This window comes from Ctenocephalides felis, unplaced genomic scaffold (assembly GCF_003426905.1).
Source record: "Ctenocephalides felis isolate EL2017-DRISC unplaced genomic scaffold, ASM342690v1 CF-g0.4_SCAFFOLD_01886, whole genome shotgun sequence".
Taxonomy (NCBI): Eukaryota; Metazoa; Arthropoda; class Insecta; order Siphonaptera; family Pulicidae; genus Ctenocephalides; species Ctenocephalides felis.
In genome coordinates, this window is record NW_020538040.1 from 162094666 (window position 1) to 162118199 (window position 23534).

Sequence of the window (23534 nt, forward strand, 5' to 3'; positions counted from 1 at the left end):
GTTGTTTAACAGTGTATCGATTATAAAAATAAGTACTAACTACTTAATGAGGTTTTTAGTAAAACATTAAAAATCATCATTAAAGGTTGAAAAATTAATCACAAGTACATTTCAATTGTATGGGCATAGTTCATAAATGTCAGCAAATGTACTGTTAAGTAATTAAATTTATATGGTGTGTTATTACACTATTAAAAAAATTCGGAAATTTGAAAATTCTAGATTGGCTCGAAGATTTTCTTAATTTTTTTTTTCGAGGAAACACTATTATACAATAAAATATGTGAATAAAATGTTCAATCGTGTGTGTGTTAGCACCCAAAGCAAAGATCGATGAAATAATATAATATTATTCTAATATATTTTTTCAATTTGGAAAACGTTGCTCTATATGAGAATTATAAGAAATTTCTAACAAAGCATATTTTTACATTAAATGTAAATACTCCTCCACCAACGATGCTTGATATCAAAATTATATTTAGAGATCATGTTAGTTTTAATGACTTACTACTAAAAATACACGTTAAAAGGCTAAAATAAGATACATATCAAAATGTTCAATTATTTGAAATTATATATATATATACATATCAGACGATAAGTGATAAGATGAAAAAATATATTATTGGTATAGAAAGAAAAACTAATATATGAAGTTATTGTGTAGTTGTAAGTGTGCTTGTTATAAGCAACTGTAACTCTAATTTTTAGTCAAAAATGTTAGGCCATTTAAAAAGCTTAAAATTTATTAATTTTAATGTACTCAGTATTATGTGCTTATTCGGTGTTTTATGAGTTTCTAAGCAAAATGATTACGAATAGCAAATTGTTTCTAATATATGTGATGTTTCTCTTTAAGAAACAATATTAGATTGTTGTTGAAAGTATAATATATTAAATGGTTTAACCATGTTGTTAGATGTACAAAGTCTATAAATATACAAAAAGCTTATATACATAGCTTATTTATAGTAGTTGAAATTTTAGATGAATCACTTTCTTTCATAAAGAAAATATTTTTTTTTAACAATATTACTTAATTAGTATTATGTACTTAATTATTGAAATTATAATTTAAATTTAAAAAACTGTAGGTATTATATTTTGTTTAAACATGAACTGAATTTTAATTAGTGATTATAGATCTTGTTATTGTACTGAAATATAATTTATCTAACAAGAAATATGTATTTATCATTAAAAAATCCGACACTTTTTTCAAAAAATATATGAAGAGAGTAAAAATTATTCTAATTATATAAGATATACAAAGAAAGCATTTAGTTAAAAAAATATTCAATTTATGTTAAACCAGCGAGTTTAGTAGCAATTTTATAAATTATTGCAAAATTATTCACTCATATAAACTGAAAAATTAGCGAATTTTTCTGACTCAATATCATGTATTACAAAATAAAATACAATTTGCAGTAATTGAAATTTTCAATACAGTAGCTGAATTGAATTTTTCAATTGTACATAGATTTACATAGATAAGTTACACAAAATCTATTATTTTATGTATTATTTTTTAAACATTCTGGTTTTATTATTCAGAAGTAATAAAATACATATATTGAGAGTTACTTTCTTACAAATTATGAAGATGATTCCAAAGACCAAAGTAACTCCACGTGATGTATAATTAATTAGGTTGTAACTTGTAATGCGTCAGTAAGTCATATGATTTCAGAAGGCATTGTGTAATTACTCGGAATACTGTAAATAGTTTTCATTTGTAATGGTTTTATTATTACTATGCGAAACATGAAATTAATAACTTTCCGAAGAAGTTTGTTTTCGCCAGATAATCCGATTTTCTAATTTTACCTTTCTAACGTCCCAGGGGTCAGCTATAGTAATCGCAAAAAAATAAAAAATGAAGATTTAAGATGTTTAAATTTTACTTATATAGTTCCAACAAATGTCTTCGACATTTTTGATAGTATGGTTCAACCGACTTGAATGGGTATTAAAATTTTCAAAGAGTAGAATTTTATCAATAATGACAAAAAAGCGAAATTTTCAAAAAAAAAAATACAAAATTTTCTAAAACGTCTCAAAACTTTCAAAATTTCCAAAAATGCATTTTTGTAAGTTTTAAAAAAATATAAAAAATTTCAAATTACGGTACGGAAGGTTCCAGCAATTTGCCTTAAGGCACGATGAGACGTTCATTAATCACGCGAGCCTTAAAGGGGGTTGACAAAAAATCACTAAATATCACGTGGAGGAAGGAAGAGTCTAGTAAGATATCACATGTATTTTTAATTTTTACCTCAATTAAAAAAAATGCAAAAAAAATGGTTTTTTCTAGGTACTAAGAATACACGTGATGTTGTGTGGGGGAGGATGAAAAGGTAATTTTAAATATCACAAGGTATCACCAAAAAATTCTTAGTAATCGCTCACGCGATTAATTAACCTCTATCTCTATTTGATTAATTTTATTGCTAAAATTTCTGCACTAGTGATAATTAAATAAACACTCTAAAACATATTTCTATCTATATTTACATGTAAAAACAGATGCTACTACTGCTTGACACCAGGCTGTCCGAGAGGTTTCCCTACCCGTAACTTTCGTTTTTGTGCATGGTTGTGGATACGTAGACAAGGGTCGTCCATTAATCACGTGAGGCTTAAAATAGAGGGAGGGGGTTGACCAAAAATCACAAAGGGGATGTAGTAAGATATCACGCGTAATCACTTTTTACCTAAATTTGAAAAAAATCAAAATTTAAATAAAAAATACAAAAATTTTACGTTTTTTTACCCTAGATGGTCGTCGGTGGAGTGATGGGAGGGGGTGGCAAAGTTTATTGTTGCCACGTGTTGTTACTAAGGGTGTAAAAGGGTTCCAGAAATTCTTTAAAATCGATCACGTGATTAAGGGGGGTTTGACAGAAAATCACAAAATATCATGTGGGAGAAAGAGAGGTATAGTAAGATATCACGTGTAAAAACTTTTTACCTGAAATTATAAAAAAAATCCAAATTTTCCAAACAATTGCGAAAAATGTTTCATTAACGTTTTTTTCTAGGTGGTAAAAATACAGTTGATGGTTGTTGGTGGAGTGGCGGGAGAAAAAGTTTAAATATTATCATGTGTTACTAAGGGTGGAAAAAGGTTCCAAAAATTCTTTAAAATCGATCATGTGATTAATGGACGCCACCCAAGCAGGCAAGGAGGCGTTCATTAATCACGTGAGGTTTTAGGGGATGGGGGGGGGGTTTGACAAAAAATCACAAAATAAAACATGGGGAAGAGAGGGATATAGTAAGATATCACGTGTTATTACTACCTGAATTTAAAAAAAAATCCAAAAAATTGCGAAAAATGTTTCATTAAGGTAAAAATACAGTTGAAGGTCGTTGGTGGAGGGGTGGGGGAAAAAATTTGAATATTACCACGTGTTACTAAGGGTGGAAAGGGGTTTCAAAAATTCTTTAGAATCGATCACGTGATTAATGGACGCCGCCCTAACAGGCAAGGGGGGTTGACAAATAATCACGAAATATCACGTGAGGAGGGGAGCGGTATAGTAAGATATCACGTGTAAAAACTTTTTACCTGAAATTATAAAAAAAATCAAAATTTTCCAAACAATTGCAAAAAATGTTTCATTAACGTTTTTTTCTAGGTGGTAAAAATATAGTTGATGGTTGTTGGTGGAGTAGCGGGAGAAAAAGTTTAAATATTACCACGTGTTACTAAGGGTGGAAAAGGGTTCCAAAAATTCTTTAAATCGATGACGTGATTTATGGACGTCGCCCAAGCAGGCAAGAGGGCGTCCATTAATTACGTGAGGTTTTTAGGGGGAGGGGGGGTTTGACAAAAAATCACAAAATATCATGTGGGGGAGAGAGAGATATAGTTAAAAATAAGATAAATAAATAAATGAAAAAGATATCACTTGTAATTACTTTTTACCTGAATTAAGAAAAATCTAAAATTTTCCAAAAAATTGCGAAAAATGTTTCATTAACGATTTTTTCTAGGTGGTAAAAATACTGTTGAAGGTCGGTGGTGGAGTTGTGAAAAAAAAAATTTAAATATTACCACGTGTTACTAAGGGTGGAAAAGGGTTCCAAAACTTTTTTAAAATCGATCACGTGATTTATGGACTTCTCCCAAGCAGACAAGGCGGAAAGAAAAACGGACGGAGTGTAGTACGAACGCGTACGTACGAAACACTTAAAAGTATTTATATATTTCATACTTTAAAATTATTTTTAAACTCTGTTCTATTCTCGACGATTTGAATTTAAATCAGATGGCGCCACATTTTAGTACATTGAAGTTCGTCACACGTCACATTCAGTTTTGCTGTGAGAACCTGTCAGTCTGGAATGTGTCTTTAGAGATTGCAGCAATCATAATCACTTCAACTCTGTAGTTAGTATCTGCTGTGATAATAAATTTTGTTTTTAATTCAAATCACATATAAAAATAACTAATTAAATTTTGTAACAAAATTTTTAAAAAAACGTGTGCACTTCGTATGATATTTATGTAGTGATAGTGAAATTGTAGAAAGTTGCAAAACACCTGTTGAACCGCATAACAAGGTAAGGTAATTGAATGATATTCAATATTGTGTACTCATTTTGCTTTCGTATTTAGATCCATAAAAAAATTCATATTTAGAATTATATTAAACTATTTTAATAAATGTATTATTATTATTCTGATGATGTATTATTATTGGATTTATTTTTGTTGTTATCTCCTTAATACGCGCATATGGTGCTTGTATTCTATTAAATTCTAATCATGTGATTTTTGTTTGTTTCCCATTTAACATTTTTTTTCGGTAAATTATAATATATTTCATATTAAAATGTTATCTGCGTATGTGATACTGTTACAACATAAATGCATGATGGGTGTTCATAATTTTGCGTACAGGGCCGAATTGGATTAGGGGAGGATTCAAGATATAAAATTATTTATTGCGTTGGAATTTATTTTTTTATTTATTGGAATTAAGGAAAGTTGTTTATGGGGATATTTACTTATTATTTTTTGATAACTGTCATATAATATATGCAAACACAATGAATAACTAGTGGGGTGCATGGCATCGTGCGTTAAGGCAAATTGCTGGAACTTCCCGTACCGTAATTAAAAATATTGGTACGGAATCCAAAAAAATTACACAAAATGTGTACACATTATTAAAATCTCTATAAAATATCTGATAATTTGATGTGCATAAGTCGAATAAACATTTATTGAGGTTCTTATTTTTATTGAGAGTCTATAACCGCTAGACCTGCCTTCCCAAAAATTTAATCAGTTCATCTTGTCAATACAAGTAAAATGTTTTTTGAATTATTAAAATCGAACGCTCCGTTCTCTTAAAATCTGAGTTACCATTTTTGGCACTTTTTGCCCCCTATCTTTGGAACAGATAGACCTGCCTTCGTCAAAAACTAATCAGCACGTCTCTTTATCAATGCAAATCGAATGTTTTTTGAATTATTCAAATCGGTTGATCCGTGTTTCCGAAATCGTTGACGCAAATTTGTATCCGCACAGACCCACACACACATACAAACATACACGCACATACATCCATTTTTTTCTAAGGTATGCCAAAATGTTCAGAAACCTTTGAAACGTAAGGACATATAAAAATTTTCATATTCGATTTTTTTTATTACTATAACTTGCCCTACGGGAAGTTAATTAATTGTGTAACTAGGGGTGCGTGGCATCGTGCATTAAGGCAAATTGCTGGAACTTTTTGTAACAAAAATTATTATTATTATTTTTTAAATCAAATCTTTTTAGAACTTTGAACAAAATAAATTATTGAGAATTTTAAATTTTGCTTATGGAAATTTTGAAAAAATAAAAAGACTACTTGTTACTAAACCAGAATTTTATATTTTATGAAATAACTTTGATGATATCACAAAGTATACAATGACAAAAAACTAACAAAAAATGACTTGCTAAGCGCAATAGCATTCTAGTCTTAGAAAGTAAAAATTTTAAAAGTTTTTCTAAAATTTACTTTGGATGACTGATATAAAAATACACTCCTTATTTCACTGAGTAAGCAATTAAAGAATGTTATTAATTTGCCAAATACAGTTAATAATAAAGTGTATAAACGGTAATAACTGCTACTAAAAACAAATACATTGTAATAATAAAAAATACATTGCAATTAATCAAAAGTCGAATACGAGTTATACATATGTAAAATTATATTTTGCACGCTTGCCAAATCTAAACTAAATTAGTCAAGAAAAAAATAATACTTAATGAAATAAACTTCTCGAATGGTGAAATCTTTGTATATAAGATTTACATGATATTTAGATTAAATTTAAGAATAAATCATATATTTTTTTTAATTTTTGGCTGCTAATTTTGCTAAAATAATCATACAATATTAATGAACAACTTAATTTCTTTGTTTTTTACTTTTATAATTAAATTTTACAAAAAGGGAACTTCATCAGTATCTGCAGACATAAGTTTTACTTTTGGCTGTTGAATTTAAAAAAAACTGAAGGAACATATCCACTAGATATCTGCTACTTTTTTTAAAAAAAATATTTTATTTGAACAGCAATCATAACTACGTGTTTTATGAGTCGTTATTCTGACGTACATCTTAGCCTGGATTAACAACAATAATATTTGGACCACCACTGGGCGGCCTGATATGCCCTTTCTATTTATATTAACCAAAAAAATTACTAGATGTCATATTTATAGACAGTTGTAATTACTTAATGAAATAAAAAAAAATAGCCTGGATATATTGTTCTCAAAAGGACAACCCAGTGGTCAACCGCTCTTATTTATATTAGACATAAATTTTAGCGTAAAATCATCTGCTACTTCAGATAAATTTAATTTTATATCCATTTTTTTAGTTTTTCTATAGGATACTCTTACTCAATTGTATTTCTACTTCTACTTATTGCTAGTCATCTATTTTTTATATTTTATTTATATTTGCTAGATATCTACTAAAGACAATTGTAAATTATAATGTATATATAAGATTTACTAAAAATATTTAATATTTTAAAATGTTATAATCCCTACAGTTCAGAAACGTAAAAACGCATAGACTGAGGTATGGGAGACTAATCACCAAATTCTTTACAAAATTTATAGTCCAAACCGAGATTTAGTTTATGATGATTTATTTATTTAAATATATTCCGTTCCTTCAAACTGCGGATCTGTTATTATAAATTGGTCTACATTTATTAAAATTGATTCAATCAGGCAATGTTTATACAAAACGCTTTGTGGCACCAATAATGTGGCTTGCATAATCGTTTGTTCAATGTTACATTCAAATCCGAATTCGAAATCTTCTGTAAATATTTTATTTAATAATTGAACTCTACGTATTATCGTTCGCGGCGAAATTCGTTTACATGAACTTATTTTAAAAAACATCCTGTAATAGAACAATTTGTAAACAAACAAAGTGCCATGGTTAGTCTCACATATTTCTTGCTTTCGTAAACATAATACATGCAAACATGGAATAGAAATTTCCGCGGCTAAATCTAAATATCCATTGTTATATGCATTGGAATCCGATGAAGAAAAATATTGATCAACTACCATTGTCGTGTACTTTATAAACAAAATTCAGTAAATTAAACTCTAGATTGGCTTTCACATGGCCTTCGAAGCAGAGGTCGTTACCCACTTCGGACAGCCTGATATCAAGCAGCAGTGCCATCGGTTTTCACTTGGATATATAGATAGCAATAAATATGTTTCCAAGGGAAAATAAGATAGAACAATCGTTTGGGTTCCAATCATCTTAAACATTTTATTTATTTTATTTATAATTTTTTACATACAGAATTCCTTTCAATTGTAAGAAACTTGTATAACTATCTTGAGTTTACATACGCTTTTATTGAAATACTATCTAATGAATATTAAACTTATAAACTAGTGATGTGTGGCATCGTTCCTTGAAGCAAATTGCTGGAACTTCTCGTACCGAAATAAAATTTTGAAAACATGAATTATTTTCTATAATCAAAAAGAAATTGAATTAAATTTTTTCCCAAAAAAAAATCGTTTTATCAACGCAGCAGAAAGTTTTTTGACCCTTTCAAATCGGATGCTTATTTCTCTCAAAAACTGCCATTTTTGCACATTTTGCTCCGTATCTCCCAAACCGCTGGACCTGCCTTTGACAAAAACTAATCACCACTTCTCCCAATCATTACGAATTGAATGTTTTTTTGGATATTTTGATATTAATTTTTTTAAATACATATTCAAATAAGGAGATGCGTTGAGTAGTTTTTGGCAAAAGTCGGTCCAGCCGTTTTGGAGTTACGGAGCAAAGAGTGCAGAAGAAAATAGAAATCGAGTTTTTGAGAGAACGGACTATCCGACTTGAATGAACCAACAAAAACATTCAATTTGTAATGATCAGGAGAAGTGGTGATTAGTTTTTGGCAAAGGCAGGTCCAGTCATTTCGAAGATACAGAGCTAAATATACAAAAAATGTTAGTTTTTGAGAGAACTAAGCATCCGATTTGAATGATTCAAAAAATTTTCTGATTTTGTTGACAAAAAAAGCTTTTGAAAAAATTTTTTTTTGAAAATTATTTTTTTTTTAATTTTTTTTTTTTTTGTATATCGAAAATAATTCAGATTTTAATTTTAATTCTGGCTAAAAGTTCTGAAACTCACTTATATACTTTAAATAAATAATTTTAACTTTGTAATTCAGTTTATATAATTCTTACAAATATCAGACAATGTTACAGCATTTATATTAATCTAATTTAATTGAAAACATTTAATATTCCTCAAATATTTCATTACAGTACGGAAAGTTCCAGCAATTTGCACGATGCCATACACTACTATTTTTATTTCTATATTATGTCTTCTTGGATTTGGTTTTTATCAGTCCAATGACATTTTTTGATACGACGCATTTGTCCTCTCTAATTTCCATGTTGACCGAAACATTGCACTTTGTTCTAAATAATAAGCAGATATCTGGAAAGTAATATAACAAATCATATACATATCCGTACATGATTATATTCATATTATTTTCATATGTATATTGCATAAGCGTAACATATTTGCTATCGATTTAACAACTGAATCAACAAATTGTTAACAGAATTTGTATAGTATTTGGTAATGAATATTACAATTATTGAACATTTGAATATTCCTATCATATCAGTTAATTATTACATAATTTTCCACTTCTTACGTTATAAATATTGATAAACTCTACTATGCAGATTTTAACAGTTTATCACAGATCTATCTCTCGATAGACTTATAGTAAATATATTTTAATTAAAAGATCCAAATAATTTATAGCAAATTCAATATTGCAAATCGAAATTACAGATGAAATAATATCTCATGGACCTTGATACCATTTTTACCGATAAGTACATATTTTAATTTGTAAATTTTTGAATTATCTGTTGTCTTTATCTCAGGAAATTTTGAAAATTCATAATCCGATGATATTCTACAAAGATTATCTTTGTTTTCTTAAGAGAACATAAAATACAACTACTACCAAAACAAATGTTTTATCTTAACTTATCGCACGTGTAATCTACTTGTCAAACAGATCGCTTTCATAGATTCATTGCTGTTTCTACATTGTTATTATCTTTCGATTAGCTAATTTGATTTAGTGTTATTGATTTATATTGAGCATTGAATATTACTGCAATGAGAAAGATATTTCAAAATTAATTGGCCTAAGGGGAAATTTTTTTAGAGTTTCAATCGCGTTTGTATTTTATGCACAACTAACTTTCTGGTTTTAGGCACCAGTCTCTTTGGAGGTGTGGATTCGAATCGCACCGCTGCCACCAAATGAAGAGATATTAATTATTGAATCTCTTCTGATATGTAAAAACGACCAATTTTTAAGATTTGATTTTATTTTAATAGTGTTGATATTTTAGTCTATACTTGTTGACGGTTCAATGCTTCCAAATGAATAAAAAATGAATCTCTAATAGTATTAACTCTTAATATAAATATTTAGATAGAGCGCACGCCAATTGAAAGTTTCTTATATTTGTTATTAACATACGCCATTAAGTAAATTATTGCGCCATCTGTATAGAATTTGTGAACTCAAATATTATGACACATAAGAATATTTATAAACCACTTAACCTCTAATTAAATCATATTCATCATGGAATCAAGATTAATTTTGCAGCAAAATATTTATTTAATTGGTAATGTTGAAACTCAAATTATCATCTTGATTCCATGATGAATAAATAGTATAGAACAGCCGACATGGATTTAATTAGAGGTTTAATTAATTCTGAAAAAAAAACATTTTGTATACCAGGTGTTAGTTTTAACTATCAATTTGTTAATTGAATCTACTACATTATCAAATTTGCTTTCAAAATATAAGGCATTAAAATATAAGAATATCATTTGAAATAAAAAATAGATGATGACTAGTATATGAGCACAATACACAGTCGTTCTAGTAAAACAATTTCACAAAATCTGCATTGTAAAACAAGATTTGATTTTCATTCCAACTTTTGTAAAAAGAAACGGCGGCTCTGGTACACTGCGCAGTCAGCAAAAAAACACAAAAGAACCATCATAAGCAAATGCTGGTTCAATTCTTTTATTTAACCCTTCGTCGGGCGCAGCCGATCTGACAGATACAGCGCCAATAATTTTTCATGCTGCGCCTTGGCTGAATGTTATAGAAACCTCCACTCTTCAATAGCCTCCTAATTTTATATGTTTTATTTATGCGTCTTTATCATTTTGTATTTGACCTTCACATATAGTGGCAATCGGTATTTTGATCCTAGAGATACACTGCGCCCGAACGTGCAACATTTTGAAACGTACGAATATTGCAATTTTTTGTGAATGTAAGTATTCCATTTCTGTATTTTTTTACATATTTTTGAATATATATCTCAATACTTTTCATTTAATTGCAATTTTTTGAAAGTATCTACGAGATTCACTGCGCCCGAATGTGTTACTAACTTGAGTCCATACATTTTATAAGCTAGTAAATATGGCGAGTGGTAAAAAAATATATAATTTAGAAAAGCCAGCTCATGCAGAAGAGATTCTAAGAATGCTGAATGATTATGCTGATGAAAATAATCTTCTTGACGATTTAGGTGATGAAAGTGGAAGTGACGAAGACCATCTAGAGAGTCGCGAAGTCGATTCTGAGACAGAACAAGAGGACGAACAGGATGAGAGTGAGGAAGAAATAAATTTGAACAATAATGCTAAATATTTTATGAGTAGAGATAAATCTACAAAATGGTGTAGCAAACCTCCCTCTAATAGGACTCGAACAAAATCCCAGAACTTATTAAGACATTTACCAGGTGTTATAGGAAACGCAAAAAATGCAATATAGAATATTGGAGTCATGGGAATGGTAAGGAAGATCTCCCAAGAAGAAATTTTTGAGACGATTATCGCATGAACTTGTTCTTGGACAACTAACAAGAAGAAGTGAAATCACGAGTGGGATTCCGTTCACTTTGCAGGCAGGACTCAAAAGATTCAGACCAAATTCACAGGAAAATGGCTCACAAAAACAAGAAGAGCCACCAAAAAAACGGCGATGTGAACCATGTACATTAGAAGCTAATATTAGACAGCTTTCAAGATTTTGTTGTGCTAAATGTCGAAAAGCACTGTGTTTCCAACATGCGATCTTTCTCTGCAGTGCTTGTTCAAATGCTTCAATAAATGATAATATTTAACTATACACATTAAACTATCATTATTATATTACTTATTTTTTATAAAGTGCAAATGAAAAAAAAAGTTAGAGGCTGTGTATTTCAATAAAGAAAAGTGAGTGTAAATAATTTGTGCATATATACACAGGTTTATATTTTTCTACATTTTATAATAAAATATTATTGAATTCTTTTTTTTTCATTTATTCAAAAAGTATACATTCTGAAATATAATTAAACAAAAAATTAACATGTTTATAAAATAAGGAGCCTCCTGAGGATATACTTAAAAACCGTTGCTGTCGGATACACTGCGCCCGAACGTGTGCGTAACTGGACTGCGCCCGACGGAGGGTTAAATATTTTTAACGTTCTATTTGCGAATAACCAATATTAGTCATTTTAATTTACCATTCGTGCTATATCTAATTATCTGAGAATTTTGCTTTACGTAGATATGTTACATTCGCTACGACTCTGTGTAAGAAGTTGTATAAAATACGTAATTATGGCAATTAGAAAAAATTGAAATGTACTAGAAACCAGAATCTGGTTGCAATATTGATTGCTTGATACACTTTTGTAAAACAGAGCTGGGTAATATTTAATAATTTAGTTCACTGCTTATGGATTCTACTGGTGTAAATAAGTTTTACTAAGGTTTCCAGATTTTTTAGAATGTTGTATCTGTAGTAATTTCTTGTTCTTCAATTGGAGATGCAATTACTACAGATTTTATCTGAAACTTCAGTTTGTCTCTATATAAATATAATTTTCAAATCTCACAGGGCATGCTTTCCATCATGTTGTTCGTTGCTCCAATACATATTTTGACGTCAATTTATCTTTCATATGTATTTTATCATAATGTCATGACCTTTGGCTGTTCTATTGTAATAACATAACTTAACTCTGTAATTAGTTTAATTGAAAAAAGTGTTTACAATCATATTAACGTATAATTAGCAAAAGTAATATTGGATCTAAAAATTTAAAATCAATTTTTAGATTGTTTTTTGTTTTGAAGAAATAATCTTATTTCGTGTTAAAGTTCATTTTTGCAACAATGTTGTTGGTGTTTTTTTCTTAATCAAACATTTTTTTTGGAGTTAAACAATAATACATCTGGGACTGGGGGGGCTTGTATATGTGTCAACAAAAGGCAATTTTTACTTGAGATCTACAACCTCAAGTGGAAATTTGATATACTGCTTGATATCGACCTAGTCGAGTTTGGGATCAAACCTGGGACTAATTTGTACTAGCCTAAGTTCATAACAAAAGTAATGTTTGATCTAAAAATTTAAAATCAATTTTTAGATTGGTTTTTGTTTTAAAGAAATAATCTTGTTTCGTGTTAAAGTTCATTTTTGCAACAATGTTCGTTTTTTTCTTAATCAAACAATTTTTTCGGAGTTGAACAATAATATATTATGGACTAGAGGGCTTGTATATGTTGCAGCAATGCCGACGAAAGGCAATTTTCACTATTTTATTCTCATTTATATCTCATTTTATTTGAGATCTATAACCTCAAGTGGATATTTGATATCATACTGCTTGATATTGACCAAGCCGAGTTTGGGATCGAACCTGAGACTAATTAGTACTAGCCTACGTTCATAACAAAAGTAGTATTTGATCTAAAAATTTAAAATCAATTTTTAGATTGTTTTTTGTTTTGAAGAAATTATCTTGTTTTATGTTAAAGTTCATTTTTGCAACAATGTTGTTGATATTTTTTCTTAATCAAATAATTTTGTTCAAATAATTTGGTTTAAACAATAATATATTTGGGACTAGGGACTTGACTTGACGTTCTATATCAGATCAATAACCTCAAGTGAAAATTTGATATCATACTTCTTGGTATCGAGCAAACTGAGTTATGATCGTACTTGGGACTAGTTTGTATGCGGTTACACAATTTCAAGTGAAAACCGCTTTTGTGGGCATAGTTATTATTAGTTTAGGTTAAGTCTTAAAAAACTAAAATTTTACGTTGCTCTGATTGCTGTTGAAACAATAAACAATAAAGCTTTGTATCGTGCCTTAGGGCAAATTGCTAGAACTTCCCGTACCAAAAATTATTTTTTTGTAAAAAATAAAATAAAATTTTTTTAAACTTCGACAAAATTTGATTTAAGAGAATTTTGAAAATTTTTAAAAAATTAAAGGTTAAAATATTTTTAAACTTTGACAAAATTTTTGGGAATTTTGAAATTTAAAAAAAATGCTTTTTAAAACAATGGAGGCTTTTGTTTATATTCTGTAATGTTTGAAAATATTGAACTCTTTTTTAAAGCAATCGCGCTGAATAGACACGAAATATCGAAGCGCCTAAGCGTCGCGTCGCAGACTAAGGGACAAACAATGTTACAAAACCCATAGAAATGTAAAGAAAATTTATAGTAATTATTAAAATCTCTATAAAATATCTGATAATTTAATGCGCATATGTCTAATGATCATTTTGACCGCAAAATGGCATTTTTGTACGTTTTTTTACTCGATCTCCAAAACTGCTAGGCCTGCCTTCCCAAAAACTTAATCAGTTAATGGAAATTATTATTTTTTTAAATTTTGAAATCTATTTGCATTCCCCAAAAACTAATTCTTTCTTCACACTGCCAACACAAGGAAAATGTTTTTTGAATCATTCAAATCAGGTATTCTGTTTTCTCAAAAATTTAATTTTGTATTTCTTGCACTCTTTTCTCCGAATCTCCGAAACGGCTGGACCTGTCTTTGTCAAAAACTAATCAGCACGTCTACCCATTAGTAGTAATCGAATGTTTTTTGAATCATTCAAATCGGTTGATCCGTGCTTCCAAAAACGTTGTATCCATACATACGCGCACACACACACACATACATCCATTTTTTTTAGGTTTGCCAAAATGTTCAGAAACCTTTGAAACGTAAAGATATATAAAAATTTTCATTTTCGATTTTTTTGCGATTACTATAACTAACCCTACGGGAAGTTAATAAAAAATAAAAAACATTACATCACTCAGATTTGTTTTTAGTATAGATTTGTATAGATTTTTTTCCTACTAAAGCGCAATTTGAATTTCGCATTAGGTTTGGGCATTTCTAACAAATTTTGCTCTGGTATAAATATATCTAAAACAAATATATTTTATATATCTATTCTATTACCAAGCCATGTCAATAGGATATCTGTATTAGTGATATCGACGTTTAGCTTATCTATCAATTCACAGACTCGGGCGATACCTAATTTTTATTTATAATCTTTCAATTATCGTCTGAGATTGGATTAAAATATAGTTTCATCAAATTATAATTTGCTTTAAAATATGATTTTGAATAAATTGTACTGTGTTATTTATACTGAATTACTAACAAAATTGTTATTTCGGTGATGCAAATTCAATAAAACGCGGTCCTGTGTCTGATAACGTATCATTCTAGCAAATCACTAATAACTAAGTAAATATGTTTACGCGAAAGTAGCGCAATAAAATACATAATTTGATCATTGGCATTATTAATGTAATGTGAATAATTATTATTACACTGTACATGCTGTAAAATATACTTTGTTGAATTTTACTTCAACAAAAACAGCTTTGAAGCGATTGTATACACTTGATGCTGTGTCTCATATTTTATTGATAACATTCCTCAAATATATTGAACTCGCTACATTTAACAGACAAAATATTACTTGAGAAATTAATTATGATATTAATTAGAAATTGTTTTTATAATTGTCTTCACAAGCATTTGAAGTATATAGTCTTCATGAGTGAAATGGGTAGCAAAAATCGGGTTATTAACATTGTAGGGTAACTTTCAGTAATCGCAAACAAATCGAAAATGAAAATTTTTCAGGTTTCAGTGGTTTCTGAACATTTTGGCATACCTTAGAAAAATGAATGTATGAGTGTGTGTGGGTGTGTGTGTGCGTGCGGATACAAATTTTCGTCGACAATTCCGGGAACACAGATCAACCGATTTGAATAATTCAAAAAAAAAATCGATTTATATTAATAAGGAGGCGTGCTGATTAGTTTTTGGCAAAGGCAGGTCTAGCCGTTTACTCGCTTCGATAATATTATCTAATAATATTTTCTAATCTAAAATATTCACGCAGCACGATTGCTCTGAAAAAAAAAAATCAAAATTTTCAGAAATATTCAAAGTATAAAAAATCGAAACAAAACGAAATTCAAATTTTTCAAAAATTTCAAAATTCTCAAAAATCCCATTTTTTTTCAAAGATTTCAAGAAATTTTAAAGGTTTTTTAAACATTTTAATTTTCGGTACGAGAAGTTTTAGAAATTTGCCTTTTAGAAAACTTGGAGCAATTACTGCGATTCTAGATATGTAATAAGGTTTATGGCTCCAAAGTTTAAATGACCACAATAACCAAAAAATGGTTACATACTTAACTGATAGATTTCTGAGAAAATTAATTTTTTTAGATTTTTTTTAGTCTTCAATCAGCTAAAAAGAAAATTAGGTGATGGAAGAAAATTCTTAATATTCGTAGATAAACAAACGATAGTTGGTCTAAATTTCTTACAACTTTGTTGAAGAATAGAATCATCAAATAAAATTTTTTCTTGAAAATCAATTTATTATTCATGAATATGCAGTTTTAAAACATGTTTTTAACTTATGATTTAATCTCTTTGTAATTAAAATAGAAGATTCAAAAGGAAATTTAATATGATTATTCTTTTATTTGTTTATCTTTTAATGATTTTGCTCAAATTTACAATGCTTAGAATAGCGTAAAATTATCATACTATTTCTGTCAATTTTTAAAAATAATGGCGTCAATAATTTTAAATTTCTTGAGCTTATAAAGTAAATAATATGTGGAAAAATCATTATGAATTTATAGAATAGTTACATTCAAAAAAAATTTACTTATTTAGAAAATAATACCACGTTACTGCAATACACTAATGACAGAGATTTAATAAAAATATTAAGCTAATTAAACCACTTCTCACAGGCCTATAGTATTTTATGCAGTGCAATTTGACTATCAACTGTAGCACCATGCCAAGTTTCATCAAAATCCCAGAAGAGTAAACCGTAGGGTTTCCTTGTCAAAATCAATGTATGTAAAGTATATTTGTGTAATCTATTTCTCCATTATAATTCACATTAGGCCCAAATAAACTCCGACTTTGACATACCTGTTATATTCTAGCATCGTAAGTTTATTGACATATTTCATTACATAGTTTAATATTACTTGTAATTTAAAATCTCTAGGCGTATAAATGCTGTGTAAATTGTTTTATTAAAATTTGCAACACTCATTATAACGCGCAACTTTCAAATAACCATCTGGTCAATAAGAAAATTAATTTTGCTGAGATTCGATTAAATTAAATTTATAAATGTTAAATTTTTCAATATCATATGTTATATGCTTTCTATGGCATTTATGTAATTTTATATTTTTTTAAATGTGTATAGAAGAAAATGAAATGAAATTTTCTAGTGATACGAGGAATTAGATAGATAATTAGAAATTAGACTTGAGCAAACTAAAACAAATCATAAGATAGAAAATTTATTACCGCTCGTAGTCTTAATTGTCTTATCTAATTAATGAGTAAATAGTTCATGATTAAAGTGTCATGTTAGGCTTTATTTATCTATTATTAAAATCATTTGACTCAAATATTTTATGGCGTGATTTCATTAGGGAAAAGAACATGTAGTCCACCATAAATTAAACTTGTTCTAATATTTGTACTATTTAATTAGGACATATGTATTGTTTTTTATGAATTTTATATATAAACACTTAGTTTTGCATACAGGAATTTCTTTTATTTGAATTTTATCCATAACTTTCTTTTTTATAATGCTTTTTGGTATTAAAAAGGTACGTCTAGATAGGTCTTTACTCTTTATCTTTTGCATGAAACTTTAATTTTAAAATTTGTTTGTATAAAGAAATTACAATAAAACATTTAGCAAATATGAAGATGATAATGCGGTTCATTGAGTGGAAAAAAGAAAATTTTTGATTTACGATTTTTATTTTATTCTACTATTATTTCTCGGATTAAGTATATAATTATATCAATGTTTAGATACAGATATTCCATGAATTCAGATTTGTCATGTTAAGTAAACACAGAGAAATTTGTCTATATTTTTTTGATAATGTCATAATCTTGATCAAATATATGTTTAGTTCCTTTGTTCACTTGTTGTGACCGATAAACTAGAATTGATTACAAATTATCGATATTTCTGACAGAGGTATACTTTTGCCTTTGGGATGCTGGAAAATAAATGAAATTTTGAAGAACCATAAAGTTTTTATTTATTCAATGATTAGCAGACCTATATTAGATACTCATAACAGTGATTTTTGTTTTTAACTAAAGCAAAACAACTTTACCACGTTCCAAATTCAACGGAAAAATACTTTTCATATTTTATTATATTGCATAATCTATAATATAAAAATGAATCGCAAAATGTGTGCGCATAACTCAATAACGCATGGACCAATTTGGCCAATTCTTTTTTTTAAATGTTTGTTGAAGTCCAAGGATGGTTCTCACAGCGAGAAAAAAAACGAATAATTGCCGGAAAACCCCTAAAAACAGCCTTTTTCTTTTTCACATACAAACGTTAGAATTTTCATATTTTTGCCATCGGATACGGAATATTTACTCAAGTCAATGGAGCGTTTTGGGTCTGAATTTTTTTACTGTGCTTCAATTCGTATGAAATTTTGAAATTAGGTTTATCTTACTCTCAAGTTAAAAAGTGAAAATAATTTAGACTCCTTTGCCATTTCCAGGGGGGATGACATCCTTCTCAGTGGTGTAAATTCATTTTTTTTAAAATAACGTCGGATATCGATAAAAGAACTAATTATAAGAAAAAAATGTTTTATAATGTTTTTCAAAAAAGCATACTTATCATTTTATTTGAAGCAGTTGTACATTTAAGATCCATATGGATGGATGTAAATTCGGTATAGACAGTGGTGTAAAAAACATAATTTTTACCTAATCGGTAAATATTAGTATAGGTTATTAAAAAAAAAATGGAACTTTTGAATTGTAAACATAAGTACAGGACAACGTGTGTCGGGTCATCTAGTTCATTAGAGACACATATAAATTAATTTGTTATTTATTTATTTAGCAGTCCAAAAACATCTAAAAATAAAAATCTATAATTATAAGCTAAATTGAAAATTTCTATTGTACACGTAGGTTTAATTGCAAGAAAAAAACTCCACCAGTTTTTTGCGATATAACTATTCATAATAAAGCATTGAATGTAATGATTTGATATATATATATATATATATATATATATATATATATATATATGGGTGTGTGTACAATAATTATTCAAATGCTTTCAACCAATGTACAATTTTTTTTAAGATTTCAATAATCCTAATAATTAATTCACCACTGCTATTCACCAATATCTATGTATAATTGAACACGAATATCAAATGCCTAATAATGAAGTCATCCATTACAAGATGAATAGTTAAATTTTAAAATAAAAAAAACATGTCCAGGAGGCAATTGTTTTTGAGGCATGTTAATGAATCAAAAAGCACTTTGTTATAGATCGCCTTTAGTGCAATCATATTTTGTTCCGGATGTTATTAAAATAACTTGTAAATAAAAACTCAATCTGTGTTTTAAAATTATCATTATGTGTATGTTGCAAAATGCCATTTGTATATGAGGAAGTCATTGCCGTAACATACAAGTTACCGGATGAAAAGGAAAAGATATTTTCTCTACAATTAATGAAATTATATGTGAAAGCCTTTAGATATAGAAATGATATAGAAATATGTTGAATAATTATAAATGGTATGTGATATATTTTTAACTTTCCGTAGGGTAAATTATAGTAATCGCAAAAAAATCGAAATTGAAATTTTTTATATATCTTAACGTTTTAGAAGTTTCTGAACATTTTGGCATACCTTAAAAAAAAGTGATGTATGTGTGTGTATATATGTATGTATGTATGTATGTATTATGTATGTATGTGCTGATACAATTTTCCGTTGACGATTTCGTGAACACGGATTTTTGGCCAAGGCAAGTCCAGCTGTTTCGAAGATAGGGGGCAAAAAATGCCAAAATGATGACTCAGTTTTTAAGAGAAGTCCTAAAAACTGAACGGAGCATCCGATTTTAATGATTCAAAAAACATTTTTTGGGAAGGCAGGTCCAGCTGTTTCGAAGTCCCAATGAAAAAAGTAATGAACGTGCTATTTGACGGTCAAAAATGATCATTAGTCATATGCGCAACAAATTATCAGATATTTTATAGAGATTTGGTTAATAAGTGTAAATTTTGTTTACATTTCTATGAGTTCCGTATCAATATTCATAATGTTTGTTTGACCGTTATACTGCGACGCGGCGCTTAGGCGCTTTGATATCTCGTTTCTAAAATAGCTATACAGCGCGATTGCTTTGAAAAAAAAATGGGATTTCTAAAAACAATCGAGATTAGTCCAATTTTTCCAAAAATTTCAAATTTTTTTCAGTTTTCAATAAATTTTGAAGCTTTTAAAAATTGTAAATTACAGTACGCAAAGTGTTAGCCATTTATATATATATATATATATATATATATATATATATATATAATTAAAAACAAAAAGTTTTTATAGGCATCCATTCGCATTGCAAGATGGTTCTCAGTTATATATTATTTTCAATTTAGTTTTCTAATTCTTGTTCATAATGTCTGGATTTTATTTGTATTTGCAAATGAAGTACTGTCGACTGAAAAAAAATTAAATTGGTACATGAAACATATGGAAATTTATTGAAAATAAATTTAAAATATTATTTTGATTTATTTTTAGTAAACGGATGAGTGCTTTTGAAAACACTTATTTTCAAATATCAATCGGAATAATTTTTAAATATACATGTGTGTGTTCGTATATAGTGTTTTCTTTTTATTTTGTCAAATTAAGTCGTTCATTACCGCATACAGTTTTTTCCCTGTTGTATGCATATGCACATTATTTTTTTTTAATTTTTGTTAATCAAATTCAAGATACATCATGAATTGAAGGTCATGTTGTATGTAAATAAGAAAAAAGCAAAGAACATAGCAATTACAAAACAAATTGAAAATTATTTCTATTCTATGATCAGGATTTTCCCTTCTATCATATGAAAACTTGTTGAAATCAAATGACGCACGTACGTAAATATTATTTTTTGATCTTAACTCGTTATGTTTGAAGCAAATTTTCAATATAAAATCAGTATTTCAAAGGTCATTTAATATCAGTGTTATATATATGTAATCGTCTTACATCTTTAAAATGATCTTTTCGAGCTTCCCAATGAGATCAAGTGAGTTTACTAACAGAAAATTAATATACGTGTTATGCAAATTCATTCAAAGCTATTCGTTTCAAATTTGCATCTAATTAATATTGATGTTAATTCAGGCATATTTTTGCGTATTCTAATGTCAACTCAAAACTTTCTACTGGCATCAAATATTTTAGTAACATTTGAAAAAAAAATTAATAATATTATATTATTATTTATTTAGTTTTAACAACAATGAGAAGTGTCTCAACGAGTTCTATGAGCTGATTTCTTAAACCACGTGGTTTTTTATAGATGGCAACCCAAATGGTTGTTTTATCTCTATGTGATGAATTTTTAATAGTACAATTTCTGAAATAATTATGAAATTTTCGTTGATGCAACAATACTATAATATTTTTTCTTGGAAGCATGTTACTATCCATATTTTCAAGTCAAGATGTCACTACTACTTCAAATCAGATATCGAACCTAGGACTCCTGGCTGGCATCCTATAGCTTTAACTACTACTTTATGGGAAAGTCGATTATCTATTCTATTGATTCAAATATATTTTGTATATCATCGTGCCTTTGCACAAAAAATGTAATCTCGTAAGAGTACGTCCGTTACATCAGACATAGTTACATAACGTCAACGTCTAATTCAAGTCGAACATTGAGCAACTTGAAATCAGGTTTTGAATTAATATTAATACAGTTGATGGTTTTTGTTAATATTTATATTTTTTCATATTATTCTGTTGGTTTGTTTCTAAGTACATTTTTTTGTCAATATCGTTTGACGTCGTTGGCTACGACCATGAACTCTATATCTAGACACTCCCGATCAATACAAAAATGTCCTTCACGCGGAACTGTTAAGTCCTCAAACGTAATGTCTTCTCATATCTCATACAAATGAGAAGTCGTCGTGACGAGTCATTAGAGGGCGCCTCGCACTTTCGTTGTATGCGATCAGAAAATTAATTTGTGCGTGCAATCGAATTTATCAATATGCGATTTTGTCCTTGTTTTGTATCATACGAAAGCTTATTATGAGGTCATTTTAGTCAACCATGAAGTTGCTCCGTTTTACCTCTCGAATATGTTGATTCACATCGCAATCATCGAAAAAATAACGAAAATTTGTTGTATCAACTTTAGATAGATTTTTAATAAATATTTCTCTATCTGTTTATAAACAATGCGGGTCTGCATAAATTATCGTGAATTCTCATTCACGATGCCGATAGCGTAATTTTTCTATTAAAATGACGTTACCAAGCGAAACCCGTTATAGTGCGAATAGTGTATTCTGTGTAGAAACAGGTTTGCATAGTATGTCAAAGCAAACTTTTTAACAACCACCTTCAAAACATGCAACATATATCGTGATCGGCTCGTGATTATTTCAGCATCTCATACTAATTATGCGTTTTTATGGTGTCTTATAATTTTTCGTTGTTTGACATTCCACGGTTTTGTCAGATGTTTTATTTTTATTGCTTTAGTTCATTTCACATTCAGCGGACATATTCGTTGTACAATACTACTATTATTCATGCAAACTGCTTAATTGATGTAATTTTAATTATAAAACTTCAAGGTCTTTATAATTAAGACAAAAGTGTTTATCTAGAGCTCATAATGAATTGATTCCGACGGCCCATTTTGTTCGCACAATTCGCAGCATGCAATCGTCATTGTTACATCTGTATTCGACTGAAGCCGTTTAATGACATTCAATGTTGAGGTCACATTGAATAGTCAACATCTCGCTGATCGCGGCATATTCCAAACATCTATTCGACTGTTTGATCGGCTCATAACGAAATCTCCTTTTGTTTCAGACGCAGATCTGGCACATGCGATCTCATAAATTGGCAGCAATTATTGTCAATGAGTGTCATCTTGTTCGCATACGCGCTCTCATCACCATCGTCAGCGACAGTCGCGTCTGTGCCTAGGACGCGCGTACACCCGACAATGTTGTGCAGAAGCGGAGTCAGGGCTATTTGATAGTGAGCCTGTCCCTGGAGGCACTGGACAGCCAGCCTGCGGGGGACCCCGCTCAAGTATGCGCCGAAACATCTAGCGACCGCCCGTTCTGTGTGCCCCCGTGCATTGTGATCGCACCAATCGTGACCTGGTACATTGTGCCGTGCTTTTTCCACAGTGACATTGTTTTCGATTGCGTTAAAACTGGCGGTTTTTGTGATTGATGGAGCTTAAACTGTTACAGTTCGAATTCATTTCGACAAGGATTTTTTTGAACAAAATGTTGTTGAAAATCGAGAATTCACTGCTACAAAGTCATCGTCAAAGAGAAACAACAGGCATTAAGAAGTTATATAACTCCTTCTTCGTTCTGTTTTAACCGCCGTGCTTGTTTATACGTGTGTCTTCTTTGGCGTCGAAACTAGCTCTATTATGG

The 23534-nt window shown here is 29.1% G+C and overlaps 1 protein-coding gene across 1 annotated transcript; it reads left to right on the plus strand.

Annotated features, from left to right (window-relative positions):
- The first annotated feature begins 4359 nt into the window (after positions 1 to 4359).
- LOC113377749 lies at positions 4360 to 23494 on the plus strand. Its single transcript, XM_026618162.1, has 2 exons — positions 4360 to 4575; positions 22951 to 23494. The coding sequence occupies exon 2, from the start codon at positions 23322 to 23324 to the stop codon at positions 23475 to 23477; it is 156 nt and encodes a 51-aa protein (XP_026473947.1). The 5' UTR covers positions 4360 to 4575; positions 22951 to 23321; the 3' UTR covers positions 23478 to 23494.
- Positions 23495 to 23534: the final 40 nt, after the last annotated feature.